At 48.6% G+C, this 23024-nt stretch overlaps 10 protein-coding genes across 10 annotated transcripts; 6 read left to right on the forward strand and 4 right to left on the reverse strand.

The window, feature by feature from the left end:
* Positions 1 to 1792: 1792 nt before the first annotated feature.
* Positions 1793 to 2158, forward strand: YALI1_F33881g (uncharacterized protein; the record flags this gene model as incomplete). Its single annotated transcript, XM_068283484.1, has 1 exon — positions 1793 to 2158. The coding sequence occupies one exon, from the start codon at positions 1793 to 1795 to the stop codon at positions 2156 to 2158; it is 366 nt and encodes a 121-aa protein (XP_068139585.1).
* A 54-nt stretch (positions 2159 to 2212) lies between these two features.
* On the forward strand, positions 2213 to 3004 carry YALI1_F33885g (uncharacterized protein; the record flags this gene model as incomplete). The annotated part of the gene is made up of 1 exon (XM_066094371.2): positions 2213 to 3004. One exon carries the CDS (start codon positions 2213 to 2215, stop codon positions 3002 to 3004), a length of 792 nt encoding a protein of 263 aa, XP_065950443.2.
* Positions 3005 to 3077: 73 nt separating this feature from the next.
* On the reverse strand, positions 3078 to 6784 carry YALI1_F33925g (uncharacterized protein; the record flags this gene model as incomplete). The annotated part of the gene is made up of 2 exons (XM_505910.3): positions 3078 to 6233; positions 6491 to 6784. The coding sequence occupies 2 exons, from the start codon at positions 6782 to 6784 to the stop codon at positions 3078 to 3080; spliced, it is 3450 nt and encodes a 1149-aa protein (XP_505910.3).
* A 1977-nt stretch (positions 6785 to 8761) lies between these two features.
* YALI1_F33951g (uncharacterized protein) lies at positions 8762 to 9448 on the forward strand (the record flags this gene model as incomplete). The annotated part of the gene is made up of 1 exon (XM_505911.3): positions 8762 to 9448. The coding sequence occupies one exon, from the start codon at positions 8762 to 8764 to the stop codon at positions 9446 to 9448; it is 687 nt and encodes a 228-aa protein (XP_505911.1).
* A 669-nt stretch (positions 9449 to 10117) lies between these two features.
* On the reverse strand, positions 10118 to 10963 carry YALI1_F33973g (uncharacterized protein; the record flags this gene model as incomplete). Its single annotated transcript, XM_505912.3, has 1 exon — positions 10118 to 10963. The coding sequence occupies one exon, from the start codon at positions 10961 to 10963 to the stop codon at positions 10118 to 10120; it is 846 nt and encodes a 281-aa protein (XP_505912.3).
* Positions 10964 to 13676: 2713 nt separating this feature from the next.
* YALI1_F34000g (uncharacterized protein) lies at positions 13677 to 14321 on the forward strand (the record flags this gene model as incomplete). Its single annotated transcript, XM_505913.3, has 1 exon — positions 13677 to 14321. One exon carries the CDS (start codon positions 13677 to 13679, stop codon positions 14319 to 14321), a length of 645 nt encoding a protein of 214 aa, XP_505913.3.
* Positions 14322 to 15090: 769 nt separating this feature from the next.
* Positions 15091 to 16629, reverse strand: YALI1_F34029g (uncharacterized protein; the record flags this gene model as incomplete). The annotated part of the gene is made up of 1 exon (XM_505914.1): positions 15091 to 16629. The coding sequence occupies one exon, from the start codon at positions 16627 to 16629 to the stop codon at positions 15091 to 15093; it is 1539 nt and encodes a 512-aa protein (XP_505914.1).
* A 1199-nt stretch (positions 16630 to 17828) lies between these two features.
* On the reverse strand, positions 17829 to 18845 carry YALI1_F34051g (uncharacterized protein; the record flags this gene model as incomplete). Its single annotated transcript, XM_505915.3, has 1 exon — positions 17829 to 18845. The coding sequence occupies one exon, from the start codon at positions 18843 to 18845 to the stop codon at positions 17829 to 17831; it is 1017 nt and encodes a 338-aa protein (XP_505915.1).
* A 573-nt stretch (positions 18846 to 19418) lies between these two features.
* YALI1_F34057g (uncharacterized protein) lies at positions 19419 to 21134 on the forward strand (the record flags this gene model as incomplete). The annotated part of the gene is made up of 1 exon (XM_505916.3): positions 19419 to 21134. The coding sequence occupies one exon, from the start codon at positions 19419 to 19421 to the stop codon at positions 21132 to 21134; it is 1716 nt and encodes a 571-aa protein (XP_505916.3).
* An 836-nt stretch (positions 21135 to 21970) lies between these two features.
* Positions 21971 to 22900, forward strand: YALI1_F34083g (uncharacterized protein; the record flags this gene model as incomplete). The annotated part of the gene is made up of 1 exon (XM_505917.3): positions 21971 to 22900. One exon carries the CDS (start codon positions 21971 to 21973, stop codon positions 22898 to 22900), a length of 930 nt encoding a protein of 309 aa, XP_505917.1.
* Between the last annotated feature and the right edge of the window lie 124 nt (positions 22901 to 23024).

Here is a 23024-nt window from a genome sequence, read left to right on the forward strand (position 1 = left end):
CTGCACTCTAGGTTTAGATGTTGGAACGGGGCGGATAAGGTGTAAGGGAGAGTTGCGGCTGAGGAAAAAAGAGGGTGTAGAATGTCGAACGGCAGAAGTCAAACGAAACCCTTAAAAAGAACCACGTGCCAGCAACTACCATATATGAGAGGATTGGGGGCGTTCAGGAAGTAGGAAATAACCAGACCTCCAGCTCTCTGCTAAGCCACCACCAGAGCTCACTTTCTTCTGCCGATGCACTACCACCTCAAGTCGGCTCTTAGCTTCTCCGAGTAATTTTTCACGCTAGTAAATACGCAAGATAGGTGACATGCTAATTATTAGCGCAGTTGAGCATGGTGGAGTCAGGCAAGTTACTTTGAAAGTACGGAGCATCTCACATTGTAAAATACCAATAATAAATACAATAAAAGTGCAGAGATTTCCACGATACTGTACTTCTAGCGTCTTAGTAACTTTTGAGCATTAACCCGCCCAATATGCAATTAATTAAAGCCCCGCATTGTGTACGAGTAGCTACATGACGTCAGCCCATACCTGTGTCATGCCAGCCATTCACACCCTCTCAATATGGTATGGTTGCTCTTGAGCAGGGCACACTAATGTGCAAGTGTCCGCGAAATTGCCGACGTCGCTGCTACGACGCCTTTAGACCCCAGATAAACCAGGTGGAGGCTGTTTCCAGAACCCAGGCGTAAAAGCTGCGGTTTCGGCTTTGCATCCGAACGTGCGGCTTGCATCACTAGCGTGTAGTTCTGGGAACGTTACGATACATACCGTACCGATACATACAGTACGTTCGACATTCCTACTATGACCAGAGATTGCGGGATCCGTATATAGAGAGCAGCCGACCGTGTATACTGTAAAACTGAGGGCAGCTCACAGGCTGGTGGTCAGATATGTACTGTGAACCTTCGATAACCGCGATACTGTCTCAGAAGCTCACTCGAGACAGAGTCTACGCCTGGAGTTCACGCTATCGTAGTGCCGCTAGCCGAGGATACCCGGGAAGCTGAAGTAATTTGGTAACTAATAATACTGGAGTGTTTGCTATTTGTAGTTGTGGTATTTGGCAGAGTTTCAGTGAGAAGATTGAATGTGGCTGCTGCCCTGATACTTCAACAGAAACAACAGAGTATGTAATTACACCGTCAATTCATTCTCACCTCTCTCCAATCTTCGGAATGGCACACTAACTCCGGTATTCACCGTTCCGTAGACTGCTCTAACATTGCGGGGTTGCCCAACAAATGATCCAGGGGCCATTAGCCGAAGGGTCACGTGCATTCAAAACATACCCCCTCCGTAGAGATCACGCGTCAACCAAACAAGACTCAAGGGTGTGAAAAGTCACGTGCCCTCATAACCGTGGCTTGATCTAAATCTTACTCCCTGTGTGTTGTCGTAATACTTAATGCTACAGTACTTTTTTTCATAATTATTTCATAATAATAACAACAGTACATACAAGTACAAGCACACAAGACACGCTGGGGGTGTTTTACCATACCAATGAAGAGTACACGGAGAATCAGGCCACAATACGATCTGCTGACTTTTGAAATATCCCCAAAAATGTTGACCGTTGGATCAGCTGATTACGACTCAAAGAAGCCCTCCACTCCAACGTCGACTACTGTACAGTACTTGGTGTCACCATCCCCGCGATGAGCTACCTCATAGAGTTTCATATTACCCCATATCTACAGTTGGTGAATTGTAAATAGAGCTAGATATGCTCAACAAGGACTTGCTCTGCTAGTTTCATCCGACCCGTCACAACTCCCACATGCTATTATTTGAGCTGTTCGAGGTATCTCAAACGGTGCAAACGGTGCAATTGGAGCAGGAGTTCCGAAATCGCCTGGTTGATTGGAGCCACAGTGTCGCGAGTTTATGTGCTTTAAGTATTGGCTATCAAATCCTCAGTAACCCTCAATCACGCGAAAGGTACATTGAATTGGGCGACGAGGGTGCGTCCGAGCTGGTAGATCAGATTGACGACCCGTTGAACTTCCTCGAATCATGCTTCTACGGCTTTTATCGACCGCAAATCGTCGATCCAGTGCCATTACTCAAGGTGCTACAGGACCACAAGAAGGAAAGCACCAGGGCGGTGTTCTCAGGGACGCAAGATATTCTGGAAAAGTTCTAAATTACAAAGTCACAAAAGTCCAAGGACTTTGGAATCCTCGAATGGTGGACAGACATGCTTAATGTTGATCCCGAGGGGGACGGAGAAGCAGTATCAAAGGACAAAGAGTGGATCGCAAGAGAGCAGGAAAGACAAGAGACAGATAAGTCAGAATTCAAGGGGTTTTCGGAAAAATTCATTCCTCACTTGGAAAACCAGCTCTCGGGCCTATTACAGAATGAAGCCTTTGTTTGGGAGACTATACGAACTCTAGGATACGGCCTGATGCTGGAAAGTCATAGACTGCAACACTTGAAGAAGATTCTGTTCGTTACCCACTGTGAACCTCCTAGAAGGTACTGGAGCCTGCTACACGCCTCTCTCGTCAGACTGCGAAGAACAGCCCTTTACTGGGAGACTAAAAAGATTTCAGCTAATGATAGTGTCAATATGGCGCTCACTAGAGCAGTATACGAGAGTCTGCTGTTGCTACTGGAGAACCTATCGAAATTGGTGAAACATCTCAGCTCCAAGTACTCAAAGAACCTATGCCAGATAGCTAACAGATTGTGGATTATTGGTCATACCATGGTTCGACAAACTAACCATCCAGGCATACCATACAATTCTGTCTTCAGTGATATCACTGTTAGAACAGCATATATTGAGTACTTTTACGCCAACCGAGTGCTTTCAAAGAACTTCAAGCCGTTCCATTACTCGTTCCACACCGACGAGTATTATCCATTATATGTTATTGATATTGCTCTTGACACGGCAGAGCTGGAGTGGATCTGTCCAGGCAACTTTGGAGACAGGGAGGCTGAAAAGGAGCGAATAAGAGATTGGAAGTTTGCTCAGAAGTAAGAATACATACAAATAAATTTCATATTACATTAGTTAAATAAAATCGCACAGTTAAAATCGCTCAGTATTTCACCTATTGCACGTACCCGGCCATGGTACGAACACCTCGCTGAGTGAAGTCTGTGGGGTTGTTGAGCAGCCAGACGAAGTCAGAGAAGGCGCCCAGAGGCATGTAGTCGTCGGAATGGGCAGCTTCCAACAGCTTCTTCATCTTGGCGGTGTGCTCAAACTTCTTCGCGGCCTCCTCAGCGTTATCGACAATGCTCTTGTCAATACCGCACATGGCAGCCACATGCATACCGAAAGAGCCAGGCGACGATCCGGGCTCCAATTTGTACAGGAAGGTGATCTCCTTGGACGCCTCGGACACCAGAATGGCCATTCGCATGGGTCGCACTTGAGGGTGGTGTGTGAATGAAGTGTGCAACGTACCGTAATGCGTGGCGAAGAAACCCAGACAGCCCACCTGCGTAGCCACATGGTGAAGCACAGCCTCGGCAATGGCAAATCCGTCGGCAGACGAACCTCCTCGTCCAAGCTCATCCAGTACAATAAGAGATTGGGGAGTAGCGTCAAATACCTTTTTAGTTTCACTGAGCTCCACGTAGAAAGTAGATTTGCCTGCGAAGATGTTGTCCTGGGCTCCAAGACGTGTGATAATTCGGTCGATGGGAGTTAGACGAGCAGATGCTGCAGGCACATGACAGCCCATCTGAGCCATCACAGCGGCAGTACAGGTCATTCGCAGTACCGTAGACTTACCAGCGGCATTGGCACCGGTCAGCAGAGTGATGTTAGCCTCATCTCCACCAAGGGACACGTCGTTGGGAATGAATTGCTTGGTAGAGTCGAAGCAGGGATGTCGCAGCCCCTCAAACTTGAGAGTAGCATCTGTTCCCGAAACATAGGGCACAAACTCGGGCCGACAAGAGGGAGAGCCGAGAGTCTGAGAACACTTGGCCAGAGAAAGCAGACAGTCCAGCTGAGCACACACCTCAACGCACCGCAGCCACGAGCTGTAGTGCTCGTCGAACTGGGCGTACATCCGTCGCTCCATGGCCGCCTCGATGGTCTTGTGGTCTTCTCGCGCCTCCATCAGTTTTCGAACCAGAGCCTTGACCTCTGGACTCCAGAACCGCTTGACCTTGGCGGTACCGCTCATCTGTTGCCACGAGTTGGGAATCTGCTTGACGAGCTTGACGGGCATCTCAATTAGATAGATCTCCTTGCCGGAGTCGTAGAACTTAATCTCCTGGCTCTTGTACTCCTTTCGGTACTCTCTCAGCTTGACCATGAGTTCGTCCTCCAGACCCTTGATGGTCCCTTGGGAAGCATCAAAGTCCGTTTCCACCCCAGGCTCGGGGATGAGAAGACCTTCCTTGGCCTTTTGTCTGTCAAACTTGGTATCCCAGGGAACCAGCATAGTCTCCAGATTGGGAAGAGACTCGATCAGAGTGCGAATTAGAGGAGCAGACTCGGGAGCCTTCTCGCTGAGCGCAGCAACCATGTGGTACACCTCCTCAAAACCCTCGACGACTCGAACAAAGTCCTTAGGCATGATTCGACCAGCATGAATTCGGGCCAACAGACGCTCCAAATCAGGAAGCTTGGCCAGCCGTCGCTCAATACCGAAATCGTCCTCCATGAATGCTTCTACAGCGTCAAGACGAGCCTCAATCTTGACCTGATCAAGCAAAGGAAGGGCGACCCATTGCTGAAGCAGTCGCTTTCCAAAGGGAGAAACACACTTGTTGAGCAGCTTGAACAGAGTGCCGGCATCTGTGGAGTCGTAAGAGTTAGCAAAAACCTCCAAGTTCTGCAGACTGTGACCATCAAGCACCATGTACTCGCTCTGGATGGGCTCATAGTCAGAAAAGTTTCCCAGAGAGACAAGCTCCTTGTCCAGCTTGAGATACTGCATGTACCACAGCAGAGCACCAAAGGCGGACATGCACACATCGTCCTCAATGAAGCTCTTGAGATGTTCAGGGTAGTTGGACATGTCGTCCAAATCCTCAGCTTCAAAGTACTTGCCTCGTGTGAGCTGCTCCATGGCAGTGGTGGCGTCCCAGAACTCGGCCTTGGGGATCAGGTAGTTCCAGAGAGTATTAATGGTGGTGTTTCGCTTGAGGATCTTGACGACAGCCTTGTCGATGATACCTTTTTCCAGAAGAACTTCTCCAGGTCGAATCTGGGCTACCAGAGTCTCAAACTTGGAGAAGTCTGCGTCGTCCTCAAACGAAGAGGTGTGGAAGGCTCCAGAAGCGGTATCCACAAATGCCACAGCAATTCGAGAGCCTTCCTGCTTAACAGCCATGCAATAAGTGGCCAGATCGGTAGTCAGCATCTTCTCGTCAGTAAGAGTACCGCTGGTCAGCACCAGAGAGAGTTCTCGCTTGATGACCTTGTCCTCCTTTTTGAGCGTGGCAGTTTCTCGCATCTCCTTGGCGAGAGCACTTTCCTTCTGGTCCACACGAGCAACCTTGTGTCCGTTTTTGATGAACGCGTTGGACCACGAGAAGAAGGACATTTCGGGAACTCCACAGAGCCGCATGTTGGCTCGTCCGCCTCCAGCGAGCTTGAGATCAAACTCAGAATGAGCAATGTCTGCGTCTCGCTCATATAGCTCGTAGAACTTGCCCTTCTTGAAGAACACAACCGTGTTCCACATCTTACTCTTGACCTCCCAGTACTGCTTCTCGAAAGCTGTGAACTTACTCCAGGCGGAAGAAGGAATGTAAAGGGTTCGGGGGTCGTAGTCAGGAGAACCTTCGGGATTACCCTGGGCATCCTTGATATCAATAAGCCACTTGTAACGCTCTGTGTTGTTTTTGGCAAACTCTGAGTGCTTGCCTCCTCCGTTGACGGCAGCCTTTTTGGCAGCAGGTCGTGCCGATTTGTCACTAGTGTATGAAGACTTGGCCGAGAACTTTGCCAGGGCAGAAGAGCCTGATTGAGAACTCTTGGGAGAGGATCTCTTCTTGACAGCCACAATCTCCTCTTCGTCGTCTTCGTCGGCCATTTCAACGTCACTGACATCAGCCTCGTTCACAGCACCCTCAATGACATGGTCGTCAGCCTCCTCTTCACTGGGTACGTATCCGTCAGTGTCACTGTCGTCATCAATGACTCGTCGTTTGGATCGAGTGGGCTTGAAGGCTGCCTCATCCTCAGAGTCGAGATCGAGATCGAGATCGGAATCGTCTAGTTGAACTCGTTGTTTTCGGTGCTTGGTTAGTAACACTTGATTGAGGAGTATGCGTCATTGTCAAAGCCGCATTGACACAATGGCCTCAGGTTGGTGCAGGCTCACACGCAAGTCACGCTCCGAGAGTACAGGTCGCCGCATTTGGCCGTCAGGTATGAGCAGCCTTGTGACTTTGCTACTCCCACAAAGGCATCTGCCATAGTGTGTGTCATGTCACACATGTTATTCTCAGCCCCTGACCTTCAGTCATGCGCTAGCGTTGCTTCCGTCATACTCACTCTCTTAACAGGACTGCTATGCTCCTCTCCATCCTCGAATTCGCTGCTAGGAGTGGGAACATTGCCGGTTGTGTCGAACTTGGGTGGCGGTCTCGAAGAGATGGTTGTGGCCTCAAGGGACTTGAGGGTGCTCTTCGTGACAGTCTCTGGAGTAACAGGGGTGGCAGGAGACGTCTTCTCATCTACGAGCGTGTTGTCACTGGAAGTCGTCGTCTTGGTCTCCTGTTTTTTGGTCTCCTTGACAGGCGTCTTCTTGAAGAACGATAGCACCGATTGCTGCTTCGCTTTAGCCATGGTGCGTTTTTATGGTGCGTGTTTTGTATCGGTGGTGGGTGTGACGGTTGAGAGTGCAAGCCTCTTCCAAATGATGTGGTCACAGTGTGCGTCGTGCAACCTTAGACGCGTCTCATTAGGCTGGTCCTGCGTCAAAATTGATTTTTTGCCAGTGTTAATTATTCACGCGTCGCGTGTGAACGGGAGGGAGCATTTAAAATGGGCTAAAAAGGTCTGCACAAATGCAATCACGTGATCAGAAACACGAAAAAAAAAAGACATTAAATGGGGTTGTCACTAAAACATTTCCGTGTAAACATTCCCACTTGACTGGTACAATGTCTCCTTCTCTATACAGTCTTACACAGAACGCTCCAGGCTGAAATTTTTAGGGTTGGCTGTACGTGTTTGGGACGATGAATTGCTAAAGGGGGTTAGCAGAACCAGCGAGTACAAGAGGTACTGGATTATGGAGTGTCGAAAGACACAAATGAGTTGAAGAGGTTAGTATTGTTAACTAGATGGTTCTCCCCCCAGTTTTCAGCTTCTCTCTGGGTCATTTAATGGCCATCATACGCTGCATCATCAACCAAGGTTCGGTGTATCCAACAGACAATTGCGATGAGATTTCACCAGCAGAAAATGAGAACTGGTGTCTACCAATAAGGATATCATTGGTTACCCGTAATACTACATTAGATATATTTATATTCAACAGTTATCTAAGAGTCGTCTTTAATCATTAATTTCATGTCTCATATCAGTTCAGTCATTGACCTGAGGATGCGACCCTGTTTGATAAAATTACACTGATTTGCTCCCGTGCAATGTGCTTGCTCACGGGTAATTAAGCCCAATCAGTGCACGCAATTCTCTGACATCAGCTCCTATATCTCCGCAAGAGCATCTATCGTAATAGTACTCACGTGAGGATTATTCTAGGGATCCGTCACTACATGTACCAGTAGCAGCCGCGATATACTGTAGACGCTTTCCGTTACTGTAGGTGCCCACCAAAGAAGCATCACACATCATACAGTAGTGGTCAGAAAATTGTGTATCGTTATGTGCGTCGTTTGATAGGTCTCACTGTGAGGAGCTGCGAACGGGATCTATTGGTACAGAGCCGAAGACATGTAGCTTAGCTAATTGTAGCTTGGTAAGTAACGGCCCCTTATCATCTAAGATGCGAGCAGACGAGAGAGTCGGCGTAGTTATCAGTCCACTTCTACCCATCTGAGCGCTGTTTTGTTAGTCTGATGTGAGCAGCTCTCTACAATATGTACAATATGTACTCTTACTCTGTTATCGTGCCTCTCATAGCTGAGACCACAAGAGTTGATACGTCAGATACAAACAAGATATTAATCATGCTACCAAACTACACCAATTGCAATACTATCCGATTAGTCATCTCCAGAGCAAGTTCTGGATCTGGTCAACATGTTTCCTGATGTGCACTCATCTACCAGCAATACTCACACGACTGTATCACATTCCGCTTCAGATCGGATGACTGATGTTCTAATCTCCAAGCCCAATCACAGGCCTTTTCGCCATGCAATGAGGTGTGACTATGCCTCATCGTAGCCCAAGAGTCCCCTGACTCACCCCACATTTTCTCTGCGCCGATCATCCGAACGTTTTCGTCGGCTTAATCACGTTTCGGTCCCAGAGTCTGTTCATGTGGGGGAGATGCCGACATCGGCGAGACGTCGGAGGGGACTCAAAATGGGGCTAAATGAGAGGGGAAAGATGTAAATCCATTATTTAGACCTCAAAAAAGAGCTCTATGTTCTTGATTTCCCCATATTACCTTCTCCCGGACTACTTTTAACCGGTGTTGTGGCTGAATAACGGTCCCGAAATCCACCCGAGCTTATCAGGGAGCTTATTTCGCCTAGGACAGGTACCCTGTTGTAGGGCACATCTTAACTGTTATAAAGAGACCTCCACCCTCCCAGTGGCATCACCCCAACCAAACACACACACAACTCAATGACCACTGCACTGACCCGATCCGCACGACTGCTGCTTGTGGGCGCTCCCGGCGCTGGCAAGGGCACACTCACTGACCGTCTGCTCACCAACTTCTCTGGTTTGGAAGCAATCTCTACCGGTGATTTGCTGCGACGAGAGATCAAGAACGAGAGCAAGATTGGCGTTGCTGCTCGATCCATCATTAAGGCCGGAGGGCTGGTCCCCGACAACACAATCAGCCAGCTGCTGCAGACCGAGCTGGAGACCAAGGGCTGGCTCAATGCTGACAGCTCATGGATCCTCGACGGCTTCCCTCGGAACCGAGCCCAGGCCGAGGTGCTGGACGAGATGCTGCTGCCCCACAAGGCCAACCTGTCCCATGTCGTGCAGCTGGACGTGCCCGAGGAAGTGATTCTGGACCGAATCGAGAACCGATGGGTGCATCTTGCCTCTGGCCGAATCTACAACCTCACCTTCAACCCTCCCAAGGTGGCTGGCAAGGACGACGTGACTGGAGAACCCCTGTCTAAGCGAGAGGACGACAAGCCCGAGGTGTTCAAGAAGCGACTTGTGGCATACAAACAAGAGACTGAGCCATTGTTCGAGTTCTACGAGAAGCGAGGCGTCCTGGTGACTCTCAAGGGAGAGACCTCCAACATTATTTGGCCCAAGCTCGAGCAGCTCATCAAGACTGAGTACTGTTAAGAGCTATCAATACTTTTCTTAACAGAGCTAACAGGGTCTAGGATGGTCTGATGCTAAAAGACTATCACGGTAGATATAAAACGTCAATTGTACTGGAATGTACGGACAATGCATAAGCATCGTATAGATAATGAATTCATGATATCAGTTACACATTTGAACCGAAACGGACTGTAGCGAATTAAAGCGGAACAACAAGATAAACATTTGCGTAGCGAGTCTGATATTGTCGTCGTGATCACCACACATGTCCAATGTATACTAATAGACACACACTATTCCCAACATTCGATCTAACCCAACAGGCCGTTCATTGAGTTCAAAGGGTGTATGTGACAGTGTCTATGGAAGAATGAAGTATCATGACACACGATCAAGTGATGAGAACAGGAGTCTTTTTATGGGAGCTATGCTTTATTGTAAATCTTACAATTGTGCCTTTTTCTAAAGCTTATTGCAATTATTGTGAGAAGTTACTGTACAAGATTATCACGTACTCCTACTGTACTCGTAGGTCTGTCCCAACGGATAATAGTGATCAAGGATCACCACAGCTTATTGAATGTTTAACTTACAGAAGAGTTTATGGAAGATTGAGAGCTGGGTTGCTTTACAGAGAGTTATTGAATAGAAGGAAAGATCGTGGGAAACGGATAACGTAGTCGTCTGCTAAGGCTTCCAAACTGACTCGGTAATACCCTGCTTGGCGAGGGCATCCACCTCTTCGTTCTCTCCAGCGTGACCCGGAATGTGTTTGAAGGTGATTCGGGTCCCGATCCGAGTTCGCGGCTTCTGCAGATACTCATCGATGGCTAGAATGAGATCCTGGTTCTCCACCTCCTTTCCCTTGCCGGTCTTGAAGCCGTTTTTCTTCCAGCCCTCCAGCCACTGCGAGCAGCAGTTGACAGCGTACTGCGAGTCTGATCGGATCTGCCAGTTAAGGTTTTCACCTCTGTTATCGATGATTTCGAGGGCCTTCAAAATAGCAGACAGCTCAGCTCTCTGGTTGGTCTGAACGTCTCCTACGAGAGGGCCCGAGTAGTTGCAGGGATGAAGTTCTCCAAAGTAGACACCGATGCCACCCTTGGGTCTGTGTCCACCGTTGTTCTCACATGCGCCATCTGTGTAAGCCAACCATGTGTAGGCGTCTGTTTCATCATCAATCAGAAGTACACTGGTCCAATGCTCGGGTGCGCAAGTGAAGGACTCTTCCATGTAGTCCTCTGCCTTGGCTCGAGTGTCGAACTTCTTGGGCTGTGAGCATGGATAATTTTCGGCGGCGTGTAGTGCTGCATTGTAGCTGGTATAAATACCAGGCTTATGGCCAACTCTGACAGCATAGTAGGGTCCATTGTCGGCTTGGGCTGTGTGTGTCTGTGTGGTGACTGAGACGGAAGGCATGAAGGCGGTTTTAGACATTGTTGATGTGGTGAGGTGAGGTGAGGTAGTAGGAGAGAGGGAGCGGGAAGACAGGTTGCTAGACTTCTTAAGTGCACACACGAGTTCCCCACACATGATCACCCCACATCTACAACAAACCAGGAGACCGAACTCAATTTGCCGTTTATAGTTGCCCTTGATGTTGACGAAGAAATAGAGGGGGTTAATGTGGGTGGGATGAACACACAATTGGTTGAAAAATATGACTCGTGCGCCTTTCGTAGATCTTGAATCATCATTGGCCTGGCCTTTCGTGGATAAATTTCTGTCTCTGCCAACTTCGTTGGGTGGCAATTGCAAAACCCCACAGTCCCCTCATGCACCTCATTGTTATCATACTCTATCATGCAAGTTATCGTGTGCACCCGAACCTTGTGAGGGGCTTCGAGGCATCACAGAGTGCCACGTCGAGGTATCGTAGTGTGGGAGAGGTGGGATGGATTCTACTGGGGTATATATTGGAACTCGAGCTTTTATAAACTATACGTCCAAAGTCGCAAGATTTCGAGGGAGAGTGAATTATGTTTCTGAAAAGCTTGTCTAATAATATGAAGGATCTGGTTACAGTATTGCTAGCTGAACCACTTGAAAATATGTAGCTTGCTCATAGTTACCGTATGTAAGAAACTACCAATATTACTACTCGTACAACTATCGTACAATTACAATAGTTGGAGTACATACTGTACACAGGTCATGTGAACCACAGTTGATGGGGATGACAGCTCCTATTATACCTCTTCGTATGCTTTCAATGTGTCGCTTCAATGCAACGGTGTAGATAATATCTGTTTAAGATATGCAGGGGAAATTGCAGTATGTACCAGTACTCTCACTGTACTTAGCAAAAGTATCCCTGTCTCATGAGAATCACAGTATCCTATTGTAAAACAAGTAGCTCATCAACCACCGTTGATGTTGCTGCAGTGCTGTGATTAAAAATCTAGACCAAGTCTGGAGCTTGAGTCTGTACTAAGACCAAAAATTTATTGGCGCGAGGGATAATGTAGCTACAAGTAGCAATGGTTGACAAACGACGACACATTTCGCTCTAAACGCCAATTCTGAGAAAAGAGCCATACATGCAGATAACAAGAGACTATTAACAACACGTATGGCTGGTTATCTAATGTCGATACGGTTAGCGCTACAACATCTGGCATAGAGCTATTCCAGACATGGATCTCGGTGCTCAAACTCTTCAGTCACTTTGACATAGATTCACGGAGAGACAGGCCAATTGTGACACGCACACAGTCTGTACCGACAACTTTCCAGCCTTCCGGTTACTCCCTCTGATAACACTGTCCAAGTCCTTTGATATTCTCACTAGTACGAGAGACAGCACACAGTCTTTCGCATGATACCTCAATTACTGTATATATTGTTGCACTAATAGAATCAAATATCCTAGAGATCTCCACATAGTTTCACTGTCCAGTAACAAGACCATCTCGCGGATTGTTGTATCTCGTACTGTGCAGTAGCTGCTTAGCTACTGTTGCTGGATAAAACGTGGTTTCCTATAGTTAAGAGATTGGTCCCTGCAGCTTTAAGGACCTCGGTCTTAAGGACCTCGGAATTGTTGGGGGACTTTTTCGAAGCTGACCTTGACAGAAACTACCAGACTGGATCTTCTCCAACAATTTCAAACCTCCGGAAGCTCCATCGTGTCATATTCGTTCCTGATACAGCCAGCCCGAGTCGCTGAAGGACTATAGTTCCACTGCTTCATTTTCGGAGATACTTCCCCATTGGTGTTCTCCAAACACATGTGCACGTCTCAGGTACAGCATGAGTAGTACATACTGTACGGGATAGCTGATGTAATAACACGACAATATGGACCAGAAGAACACATCAACTTTATGCAGCCCTAGAGCGTCAAATTACTGTAGGAAGTTACTGTACAGTACTCGAACTTGCAGCTCTCACTGGCGAGCAAATACTGCAAGTTAATACAGCATGGGAAAACACACCAGTAACCAAGTTATCAGCAATTAGCCTTAGGTTGGAGCTAGTCAGAGGAGGAAGAATAATGGACTATAGATGTCCCTGAATGGTGCGCACAAACGGGGGGACAGAAACCGAACCCACACACCGTACACGTATCTGCAACTCAACATCACCACGGACACGGATCGAGAACCTTGGAGGCTGCCAAGCCAATTATTTCAAGAAACAAGGGCCAGACGACAGAGTCCAAACACCCACGTACAAGGACCAAAAAGTCAGGGAGGACAGAGTCGAACTTTTTTTTGCTTGTTTCTATTGCCTAAACGAGCAAAAATACTCGTATGACCCCTGGTTGGCGCCAATCATGCTCATAATCGCTCTTTATTGCATCTGTCGGGTGCATTTAAGCTGCTGCAGCTCTGCACGGCTGGAACTCTTATTTCCCACCTTAACCCCCAGCCTCTGACCAACATCCCAACCGTCTATTGTAGATAGACTACTGTAGCTACTTATTCTCACTACACCACACTTTGTAATGTGAATTTACACTGGGATAGCACCATACGATACTATACAAAAAAGGGTCAGTTGGTATCTTCTTCAAAAGGACAAGACCACCACCCCTAACCTACGTATGTACTCAACCTGCATGACTCGGCTGGCCTTGGCAGCATCAAAGTGACAATGGATTCCTGTTACAGGCACACACCTTGTCGGTTTAATTGCTCGTGAGTTCGTCCGGTAGTGAGATGACCTGATTCTCGAGCACTTATATATACCTTCCTTGGTCCATGGAAAAAAGACCATCCCAATCGTTCAACACACACAAACAATGAAGTTCTCTGCCATTGCTCTCTCTCTTGCCGTTGCCTCTGTCTTTGCCGCTCCTCATGAGGGCCATGACCATGGTGAGGCTGCTGCCCCCTCTGTTGCCTCTGCCGCCGCCTCCGCCTCTCCTTCTGGAGGTGCTCACAACCATGATGACCATGATCACGACCACGATCATGACCACGACCATGACCACGATCATGACCACGACCATGACCACGACCATGACCACGACCATGACCACGATCACAAGGATTCTGCTTCGGCCATTACCTCCACCGCTGCCTCTAGCGTTGCCTCTGCCGCTGCGTCCGCTTCTGCTTCTGCTTCTGCTTCTGCTTCTGCTCATGACCACGACCACGATCACGATCACGATCACGATCACGATCACGATCACGATCACGACCATGACCATGATCACAGCTCTGTCGCCTCTGGTGCTGCTTCCAAGACTCAGCCTGCCTCCGGGTCTGCTGCTGCTACCAGTGCTGCCACTTCCAGTGCTGCTGAGTCCGCGGCTGCCACTAGCGCCGCCGATTCTGCTGCCTCCGGATCTGCTTCTGCTTCTACCACCCAGGCTAACGGCGGAGCTTCCAATGTCATTCCTGGTGCCGTGGCCTTCGTTGCCGTTGCGGCCGCTCTCCTTTAGATTTTCCCCAAAACGCTGACAATATAGTTGCTACTTAATGAAATTAATATAACAAATACATCAACGACTTACATATAACTTGCTGGGAGGGCGTCCCGATCCACCTTACTATTCTCTCTAACAGAGAGACACATCAGGACATTCTCCACACCCTAATGGAGGATTCGACTGAGCACGCCATCAGGTTGACAAATTCAGCTAAGTGAATTTGCCCCTTAGAATGGAAATAGTGGTTTGTCACCCACGGCAAGGTTTTCCATTCAACAGGATTGACTTATTACAGTATTACAGTAGCTACAGTATGTACATACAGTATGTACATACAGTATGTACATACAGCAACAACATACAGTAGTATCAGCGCTCTGCTCCATCCTGATAAAGAGGATGTATTATGAGATCATAAAATAAAGCAAACAACCGACAGTTAGTACAGTAGCTGTTGTTCAATATTTTTGTATCATCATAATACTCAATTCCCTATGATGGTGTTGGTAGGGTTGAGTGAATACACCTGTAAGAGAGGTAGAGGCCTTGTACTGTAGGTTGTTGTCGCAGTATGTTGCTTTCGCCAGATATGATTGTATCATTACACAGTCATTACACACAACAATAAGTAGACCATTCCCTCTCTGTTGCGTACTCATTGTACTTGTATCTGGTACACACAGAACCGTATGTACAATACTTGTACTGTAGTTTACAAACCCGTCCTAATCATAAATCATTAATATATGCATACACCTTCTAATATACTTGTGCTTTTGTCTTAGAGAACATCAATGGTCTTAAGGTCCTTGGAAACCTCGAAAGGAGCCTCGGTCTTCTCTCGGATAGATTCAACGGTCTCGCCCTCGGCAATCTCAATCAGAGTGAGTCCACCGTTGTTGGCAATGTCGACATCAAAGACAGCCAAATCAGTAATGATTCGGGATACGCATCGGGAGCCGGTCAGGGGGAACTGGCATTCCTTGAGAATCTTGGGTCGGCCCTTCTTGTCAACGTGGTCCATGACAACCACTACTCGGGTGTTGAGAGGGTTGGCTACAAGATCCATAGCTCCACCCATACCCTTAATCATACCGGGAAGAGCCCAGTTCGCAAGGTCTCCGTTACCAGACACCTGCATGGCACCCAGAATGGACATATCAATCTTTCCAGCTCGGATCATGGCGAAAGACTCCTCGGATCCGAAAACGGAAGCTCCCTTATCGAGAGTGACAGTCTCCTTTCCGGCGTTGATGTAGTCAGGGTCTTCCTTTCCAGGTTCGGGGTAAGGACCGAGACCAAGAATACCGTTCTCGGACTGCAGGATCACGTGGATATCGTCAGAGACATGGTTGGGGGCAAGGGTAGGCATACCAATACCCAAGTTGGCGAACATGCCGTCCTTGAACTCCTGAGCAGCTCGTCGCACAATCTTCTCTCGTCGCAGAGCAGAGGCAGACATGGAGGCGGGGTCAGCAGCGCCGTCGCTGGACTTCGGAGAAGAGTTCTTGACAATCTCAATGTCCTTCTTGGCAGTCGACTTCACAACTCTGTGCACGTAGACACCGGGAACATGAACCTCCTCGGGCTTGATCTCTCCGGGTTCGACAATCTCCTCAGCCTCGGCAATGGTGAGCTTTCCAGCTCGTGCCATGGCTCCGTTAAAGTTGTTAGAGGTGGCTCGGAACACTAGATTACCCAGAGTGTCGGCCTTCCAGGCCTTGATCAGAGACACGTCTCCGTTAAGGGCATTCTCCAACACAAACTTTCTGCCGTTGAACTCCCGGGTCTCTCGGGGAGTGTTAGTCTTGATCACTGCACCGCTTCCGTCGGAGGTCTTAGCGTAGAGAGTGGGGATCTTGCCCTGCTCCAGCCAGGTGTTGGCTCCTGCAGGAGTGTACACTGCTGGAATGCCGGCACCAGCAGCTCTGCATCTCTCGGCGATGGTTCCCTGGGGGGTCAGCTCCAGCTCGAGCTCGCCGTTGAGGTAGGCAGCCTCGAAGAACTTGTTGCCTCCGACGTAGGAGCCAATGAACTTGGAGATCTGGCCGTTCTCAAGCAGCTTAGACAGACCCTTACCCTCAATACCACAATTGTTAGAAACCACTGTCAGGTCCTTGACGTTTCCTCTCTTCTGCAGAGCAGAAATGAGAGTGTCGGGAATACCGCAGATTCCGAAGCCTCCAGAGAGAACCAGATCGCCGGACTTAACGTCCTTGACGGCCTCGTCGGGAGAGGCGTAGACCTTAGATCTGGCGGCAGCAGAGTAGAAACGAGTTTGCAGAAGCGCCTTGGTAATGTGTTTTCGAACAGAGAACATTGGATAGTTGAGTTACCTCCGTGTTACGGGCAGGCTAGCCTTTATGTATGGTTGAGGCGGGGGAAGCTCGGGGGGTTAAACCTTCGATAGCCGGGGAAAATTCGGAGGGGGTGTAAACAGGGCAATATAGTCGGGTTTTGAACACCGAAAACGGTATCATGTGAGAGATGATCCACTGATATTACGTTCCTCCCTTATTAATGTGTGTGCCAAAAAATCGTTGAACTAAAGCTGACTCATCGCTTCCCGTGTGGGGTTCCGGGGTACAAAGTTCATCTCCTACATGCACGCGCATCATGTTGGTCGGGATTTTGAGTTGGGGTAATCAGAGACCTTGCCAGTGTTGGAGAACATTGGTTGGTACGATACGATCACCAGGAAAGACCAGAGTAGTTGTGAGCACAATACTGATGGTATCTGCTTTATCCTAGTTACTTTTGAGACTCATTCAGTGTCGTTAGTGTCTCACTAAGGTGGTCTACGGTAACCGGTGGTATGCCTGCCGGAGCGTTTGTCTCTCTCTCATGGCCAAACATTTTTAGCGTGTTTCTGTGGTTGGGAAAGAGGTGAAGCAACAGTACAAGAACAATTGTAGCTACAGGTATGTATGGCCCTACTGTACATCTACTTGTAGCTACTGTAGATCGAATGGCCGATCATAGTTAATGGTTGCACGGTTTTTTTTGTTACTTTTGACCAAACATGGTGCTATTGGACTACGTCTTGCTGATTTGAACAAATAAATGGCCTACAGTAGTCTGCCTTTCGCAGTGTCTCGCTTAATCACCAGTGCAGAATATGAAGGCGATCAGTAAGAGAAAGAAATGGCAATGTAATCATCTGTAGAGTTGTCTGAACAAAGGACCGTATATGAGCTCCTACACACAGCGACACCGCACGCTTCTTTACTCCACCGAAACCCTGCCGTGCTAGTATTCTTGGTGGGGCCTGTATCGAAGCAACAGCGATATCGGCGACAAGGGTCGGAGATGCATTATCGTTGTTATCGAGTGTGAAACAATGGCGTTGCAGAAAACATGATGCAGGTGTTCAATGTCTCAACCGGTAGAATACCGGTAATACAGTATGTACTTGTACAAAGGGTATTGATAGCACTTGTATGTGCTTGGCTCGACCACCAAACGAACCACTGCAGTTCATGTTTGCTCATTCGTGATCATCAATTCATCATATATACACTATTTAATATTTTCCAGGTGAATGGCGTCCAGAATTTTCTTGGCGCCATCCTTGACCAGCTGCTCGGCTACGTCCTTACCAAGTTGCTCGGCCTCCCAGTTCTCCTCAACCGCTCGAACCTGAGTGCACTCGACAAACTCGGTACCCTCAACAGACACGACAATGGCGTCCAAAGTCAACTTGCCATTCTCGTACTTTGTCTCAACGCCAATGGGCACGGAGCAGCCTCCCTCCAGGGTTCGCATGACAGCTCGCTCGGCAAGACAGCACAGAGTGGACTCCTTGTCGTAGATTGCCTCGAGGATCTTCTTGGTCTTCTCATCGCCCTGTCGGATCTCCAGGCCCAAAGCTCCCTGGCCCACAGCGTGCAGCATATCGGGCTTCTGCAGGTAGCCTGTGATTCTGTCTCCGAGATCCAGCCGCTTCAGACCAGCGGCTGCCAGGATCAGACACTTGTAGGGAGTCTCAGGATCGTCCAGCTTGCTGAGACGGGTGCCCACGTTACCTCGCACACTCTCGTAGACAAGTCCGGGATACGACTTCTTCAGCTGGGCAGATCGTCGAATAGAAGATGTTCCAACCACTGATCCAGCAGGAAGATCGGCCAGAGTCTTGTAGGGAGAGCCAGCGGCCATAACTAGAGCATCTCGAGGGTCCTCTCGGGTGAGAATAGCTCCGAGCTCACAGCCGTCGGGCAGGACGGTAGGCATGTCCTTCAGGGAGTGGACGATAATATCCTGTTGGTCAAAGCCTGGCACCTTCTCTAGAAGCAGAGTCTCCAGCTCCTTGGTCCACAGAGCCTTGCCGTCGAACGAGTACAGCGGCTTGCTCTGGACCTGGTCACCCAAAGTAGTCAGACCGAGCACAGGGAAGGAGTAATCGGGATGGACCTTCTTGAGCATAGCAGCCACATGCTGGGTCTGGACCAGAGCCAGCTTGCTCTTTCGGCCACCCACAAAGACCTTGGGCAGTTCGCTCTGGTCGTCAAAAATCACTGGTCGTTCCTCTACTGACATTGTTGCAGTTGTGCCGTTATCAGAACCTGAATAATGAGAATGCTCTATAACTTTCACCTGCAAAGTTTATGTTTCGGTACAATACGTCCTGTGCGATACAACCCAAGATCGACCGACTGCAAGTCTTGTATGTTGAGAGGAGTTGGGAAGGGGTTTTATGCGTATGAAGGGTGGATCTATCTACTAATAGAAGTATTTATGTATGTGGTGCTTGTGCGCTGTTAACACTTCAACTGTAGACCTCGCTATGTCCGTAAATTTCATCCCTGAAAAATATTTGCATAACAAGGAGTTGAACCCAGAGTCTAGAACAAGTCCTGTATGTACATGCAGTCAGAGCAATTAGTAAGAGATTAGTGTGCTTAGTAATTATGAGAGCGCTGAAGTGAGCTCTCGTCATATATTCCTATTGTCACCCCAATGCCCATGATGACTTCCCAACATATAGAAGCCTTCGTCTTATATGCCTCTCCTGTCTTAAGTCATTCTTTTTTCGAGCTGCACGACATCAACCCTAAATGACGAACATCACCACTAAACATTTCTCAGATCAACCCAAGGCAGACACACAGCATGGAGTGGACCAAGTGTTACGCGAAGCTATCGGCCAATCCGGACGACTTTGAGCAGTGGAAGAACCTGCTGGCTGCATCGCATTCGCTTGGAGGAGGTCTTAACAAGGGAACAGCAGAAAGTGATGTGCAATTGTTTCGATTTTCTTACGACAACTTTTTGGAACGGTTCCCGCTGGCATTTGGATATTGGATCAAGTATGCGGAGACAGAATTCATGCTTGGAAACACTGAGGGCGCGGAAACCGTGTTTGAGCGAGGAATAGGAACCAACCAAGTTTCAGTGGAGCTCTGGGCAGCCTATGCCCGGTTCAAAATCCGAGTCTGTCACAATGTGGACAAGATGAGAGCATTTCTGGAGCGAGCGGTGAGTCACGTGGGCAACCACTTCTACGCGCACTCCATTTGGGACGTGTACGTGGAATTTGAGAGACGCGAGGCAGAGATTGCAACGGAAAACAAGCTGGCTCGACTGGCCGAGCTGCTGTCTCGAATCATTCGAATCCCCATGCATCAGTACGCAAAGTACTTTGACTTGCTGCGCGACATTTCGCGGCAACTCAAACCCGACGAGCTGGGCTGGATTAAGAAGGGGAAGGACAAGAGCACCAACAACATTTACGTCAGCACCCAGGCAGAGACCGCCCGAAGATGGGCATACGAACAGGCGTTCCCACGGCAGTATTTTCATGTGCTGTTCGTCAAGGAGGAGGATCTGCAGGCATGGAGACGATATCTCGATTTCGAGGAGTCTGAGGGCAATCTGGACCGAGTGAGAATGCTGTACGAGCGAGCCATCATCGCCACTTCTCACAACGAGGAAATATGGTTGCGGTACATTCGGTTCATGCAGACTGTTTCTTCATCTCTGCGAGTCCATCGAGAGGAAGTCAGCACTCTGTTTAGACGAGCATGTGCACTGCTTCCCATTGGACGCCTGGAGGTGCGACATCTCTATGCTATTCATTGTGAGTCTCTTGGAGAACTGGCACTTGCTCACGACATCTACATGTCTATTCTCGGGGCATTCCCCAACTCCATACAGACCATTCTGCTCTTTGTCAACTTTGAGAGACGATACGCATACTCGCAGTTTCTAGCGCAGGGCAAGTCGGTCAAGAAGCAGGCAGCTGTCCACCAGGCTGTGCAGCTGTTGATGCAGTATCTGGACGACGAAAACAGTCTGCGCAACGTCGAAAAGTGCGAGATTCTTCAGCTATTGGTTGACTACTTGCAGGTATTCCCTGGCCAGGCTCCCGCTAACGTAAGAGACATCCTGTCGAGGTACGAGCCGGCGCTGAAGGAGGAATACAGGTTTTGGAAACTGGCCATGGATTACGAAGTCGAACGAGTGCATAAGCCCGTGAAGGATGTGTCTGCCATGTCTTTCCAGGATACATTGACAGAGCTCGCTGCTGAGGACGAATCGCAGGCTCTGGCTGACGAGAAGACGAAGCGTCTGTCAGATATTGTCGACAAGGCTCTCGGGTCTCTATTGCGTCTGGAAGACAAGCGGGCGCTTCTGAAACGGTTCCTTGCGTACTGCATCGACCAAGCCTCCAATGTCAAGGACTATGAGAAGTACTCGGCAGTTTTGTATAATCTTGGAGGTGTTCAAACGACACCGCCTGCCGAGCCTCTCGACAAGCCAGGAGATGCTGCTGTTAGCGCTGGTGCGGGTACCAGTACTACTACACCAGTGGCCGCAGAGTCCTAAAAATGTAACTTGTAAGCATAATCATAATTTATCTGTTTGAACGAGCACAACTGTAAGGACACAAATACTAGTCATAGACTGAGTTTGCAATTCATCCGATCCTCAATACAATAACTTATCTATCATGTCTATATACTGGTTTAGGGGGCCAGTCCAGCGGCACTGGCAAGGAACAGACCACCAACAGCGAACGCAAAGGTGGCCAGAGCAGCGGTTCCAACGGGGAAAACAATGGTGGCTCCTGCAGACTTAATTCGCTTGTCAGAAATGATGAAAGCTCCGGTTAGGAAGAATCCTGTGTTAGAGGTATGTTTCTGTAATCGAATGTTGTTATGTCTTTGGATATCCAAGTGCTGACTGTAATTGAGGGTTGGAATGTTCAAATTGATGTCGATGTCTTTGGTTGTGTGCACAAATGGGATTGTCTTGTCACCATATCCGCTTCCATCCAGACCACTTCTTATCTGTGCCGTGTGTCGTGAGTTGTGTCACCTTCCACATGCTGATCTACTCACCAATAACAATAGACACCAATGCCACAAGGCTGTGAAGCTTGACATCGGGGTAGGAGCTGGTCCAGGGTTGTCCTGACTCAAAAGCGAGCTTTGTGTTAGTAAGTGTAGTCTTCCTGGGCGCTGGCTGGTACTCACTCTGATAGCCTCGAAATCCGACATGATGATGACGACGTGTAACTGCTGCAGTGTACGTTAAGATGTAGCGGAGTCTAAATGCGTGGGAGCACAACCTTAAAGAGAAATATCGAAAATACTGCATGAAATAAATTTAAGGTGAGATTTTTCTATTTACTCACTACTCACAGCAAAAGACCTTACAAAATGCGACAAAAGAGAGCGAAAAACTACAAGAAGCAGATGCAGAGCTACCATCTGAACTTCAAGTTCCGAGAGCCCTACCAGGTTCTGGTGGACCACGACCTCATCATTGAATGTGTCGAGCACAAGTACGATTTGCTGAAGGGTCTCCAAAGAACGCTTCAGACCAAGGAGGTCAAGCCCATGATAACGCAACACAGTCTGAACAAGCTGTTTGAGAGCAACAACGAGGAGGCCATTCAGCTAGGCAAGACCTTTGAGCGTCGACGAACCCTGCATTTCGAAAATAGCACTGAGACCCAGGAGAAAAAGCTGAAGTACAATGGTTCCAACGCTGCCCGGAAGATGCATCCCAGCGAGGCCATTTACAAATCGGTTGTTGTCGACGGCTCCAATGTCCACAGATACGTTGTTGCTACACAAGATCCTAGTTTGCGAGGTCGACTTCGGTCCATTCCTGGAGTCCCTCTCATTCATATGAACCGAGCCATCATGCTGCTGGAGCCCTTTTCCCCTGCTTCTGAGCGTGCTCGTCAGCTGATTGAGGCGTCCAAGCTCACATCCGGTCTCAATGCCGTAAAGCGAAAGGCACCTGAGGGAGATGAAGAGCAGGCCAAGAAGCGAAAGGGTCCAAAGGCGCCTAACCCTCTGTCAGTCAAGAAGAAGAAGGTATCTAAGGAGGATCAGGGTAAGCGAGAGCGACCTGAGGAGAAGGAAGATGATTCCCAGTCAGTCAAAAAGGTGCGACGAAAGCGTGCCAAGAGAAAAGATGGTGAGGGGGGAGAATCCAATGAGGGTGGAGAGACTGATGAAGTTCCTCAACTTGTGAAGGATTCCCCCAGAACTGGAGAGGATAATGAGACTAAAGAGGAGACTCCCAAGAAGGAAACGAATTCGGAAGGCAAGGACGATGTTCCTATGAGCGACGAATAAGCAAATAATTTATACATTGATAGATTTACAGTAGGTGAAGGGCCGAACAGGCTACGGAGGAGGTAGAGTAGACAACAATGTACAGTGGTAGGAGAATATTATAGTATGTGTCGAACTGGGAAAT

The sequence above is a fragment of the Yarrowia lipolytica genome, chromosome 1F, assembly GCF_001761485.1.
Source record: "Yarrowia lipolytica chromosome 1F, complete sequence".
Taxonomy (NCBI): domain Eukaryota; kingdom Fungi; phylum Ascomycota; class Dipodascomycetes; order Dipodascales; genus Yarrowia; species Yarrowia lipolytica.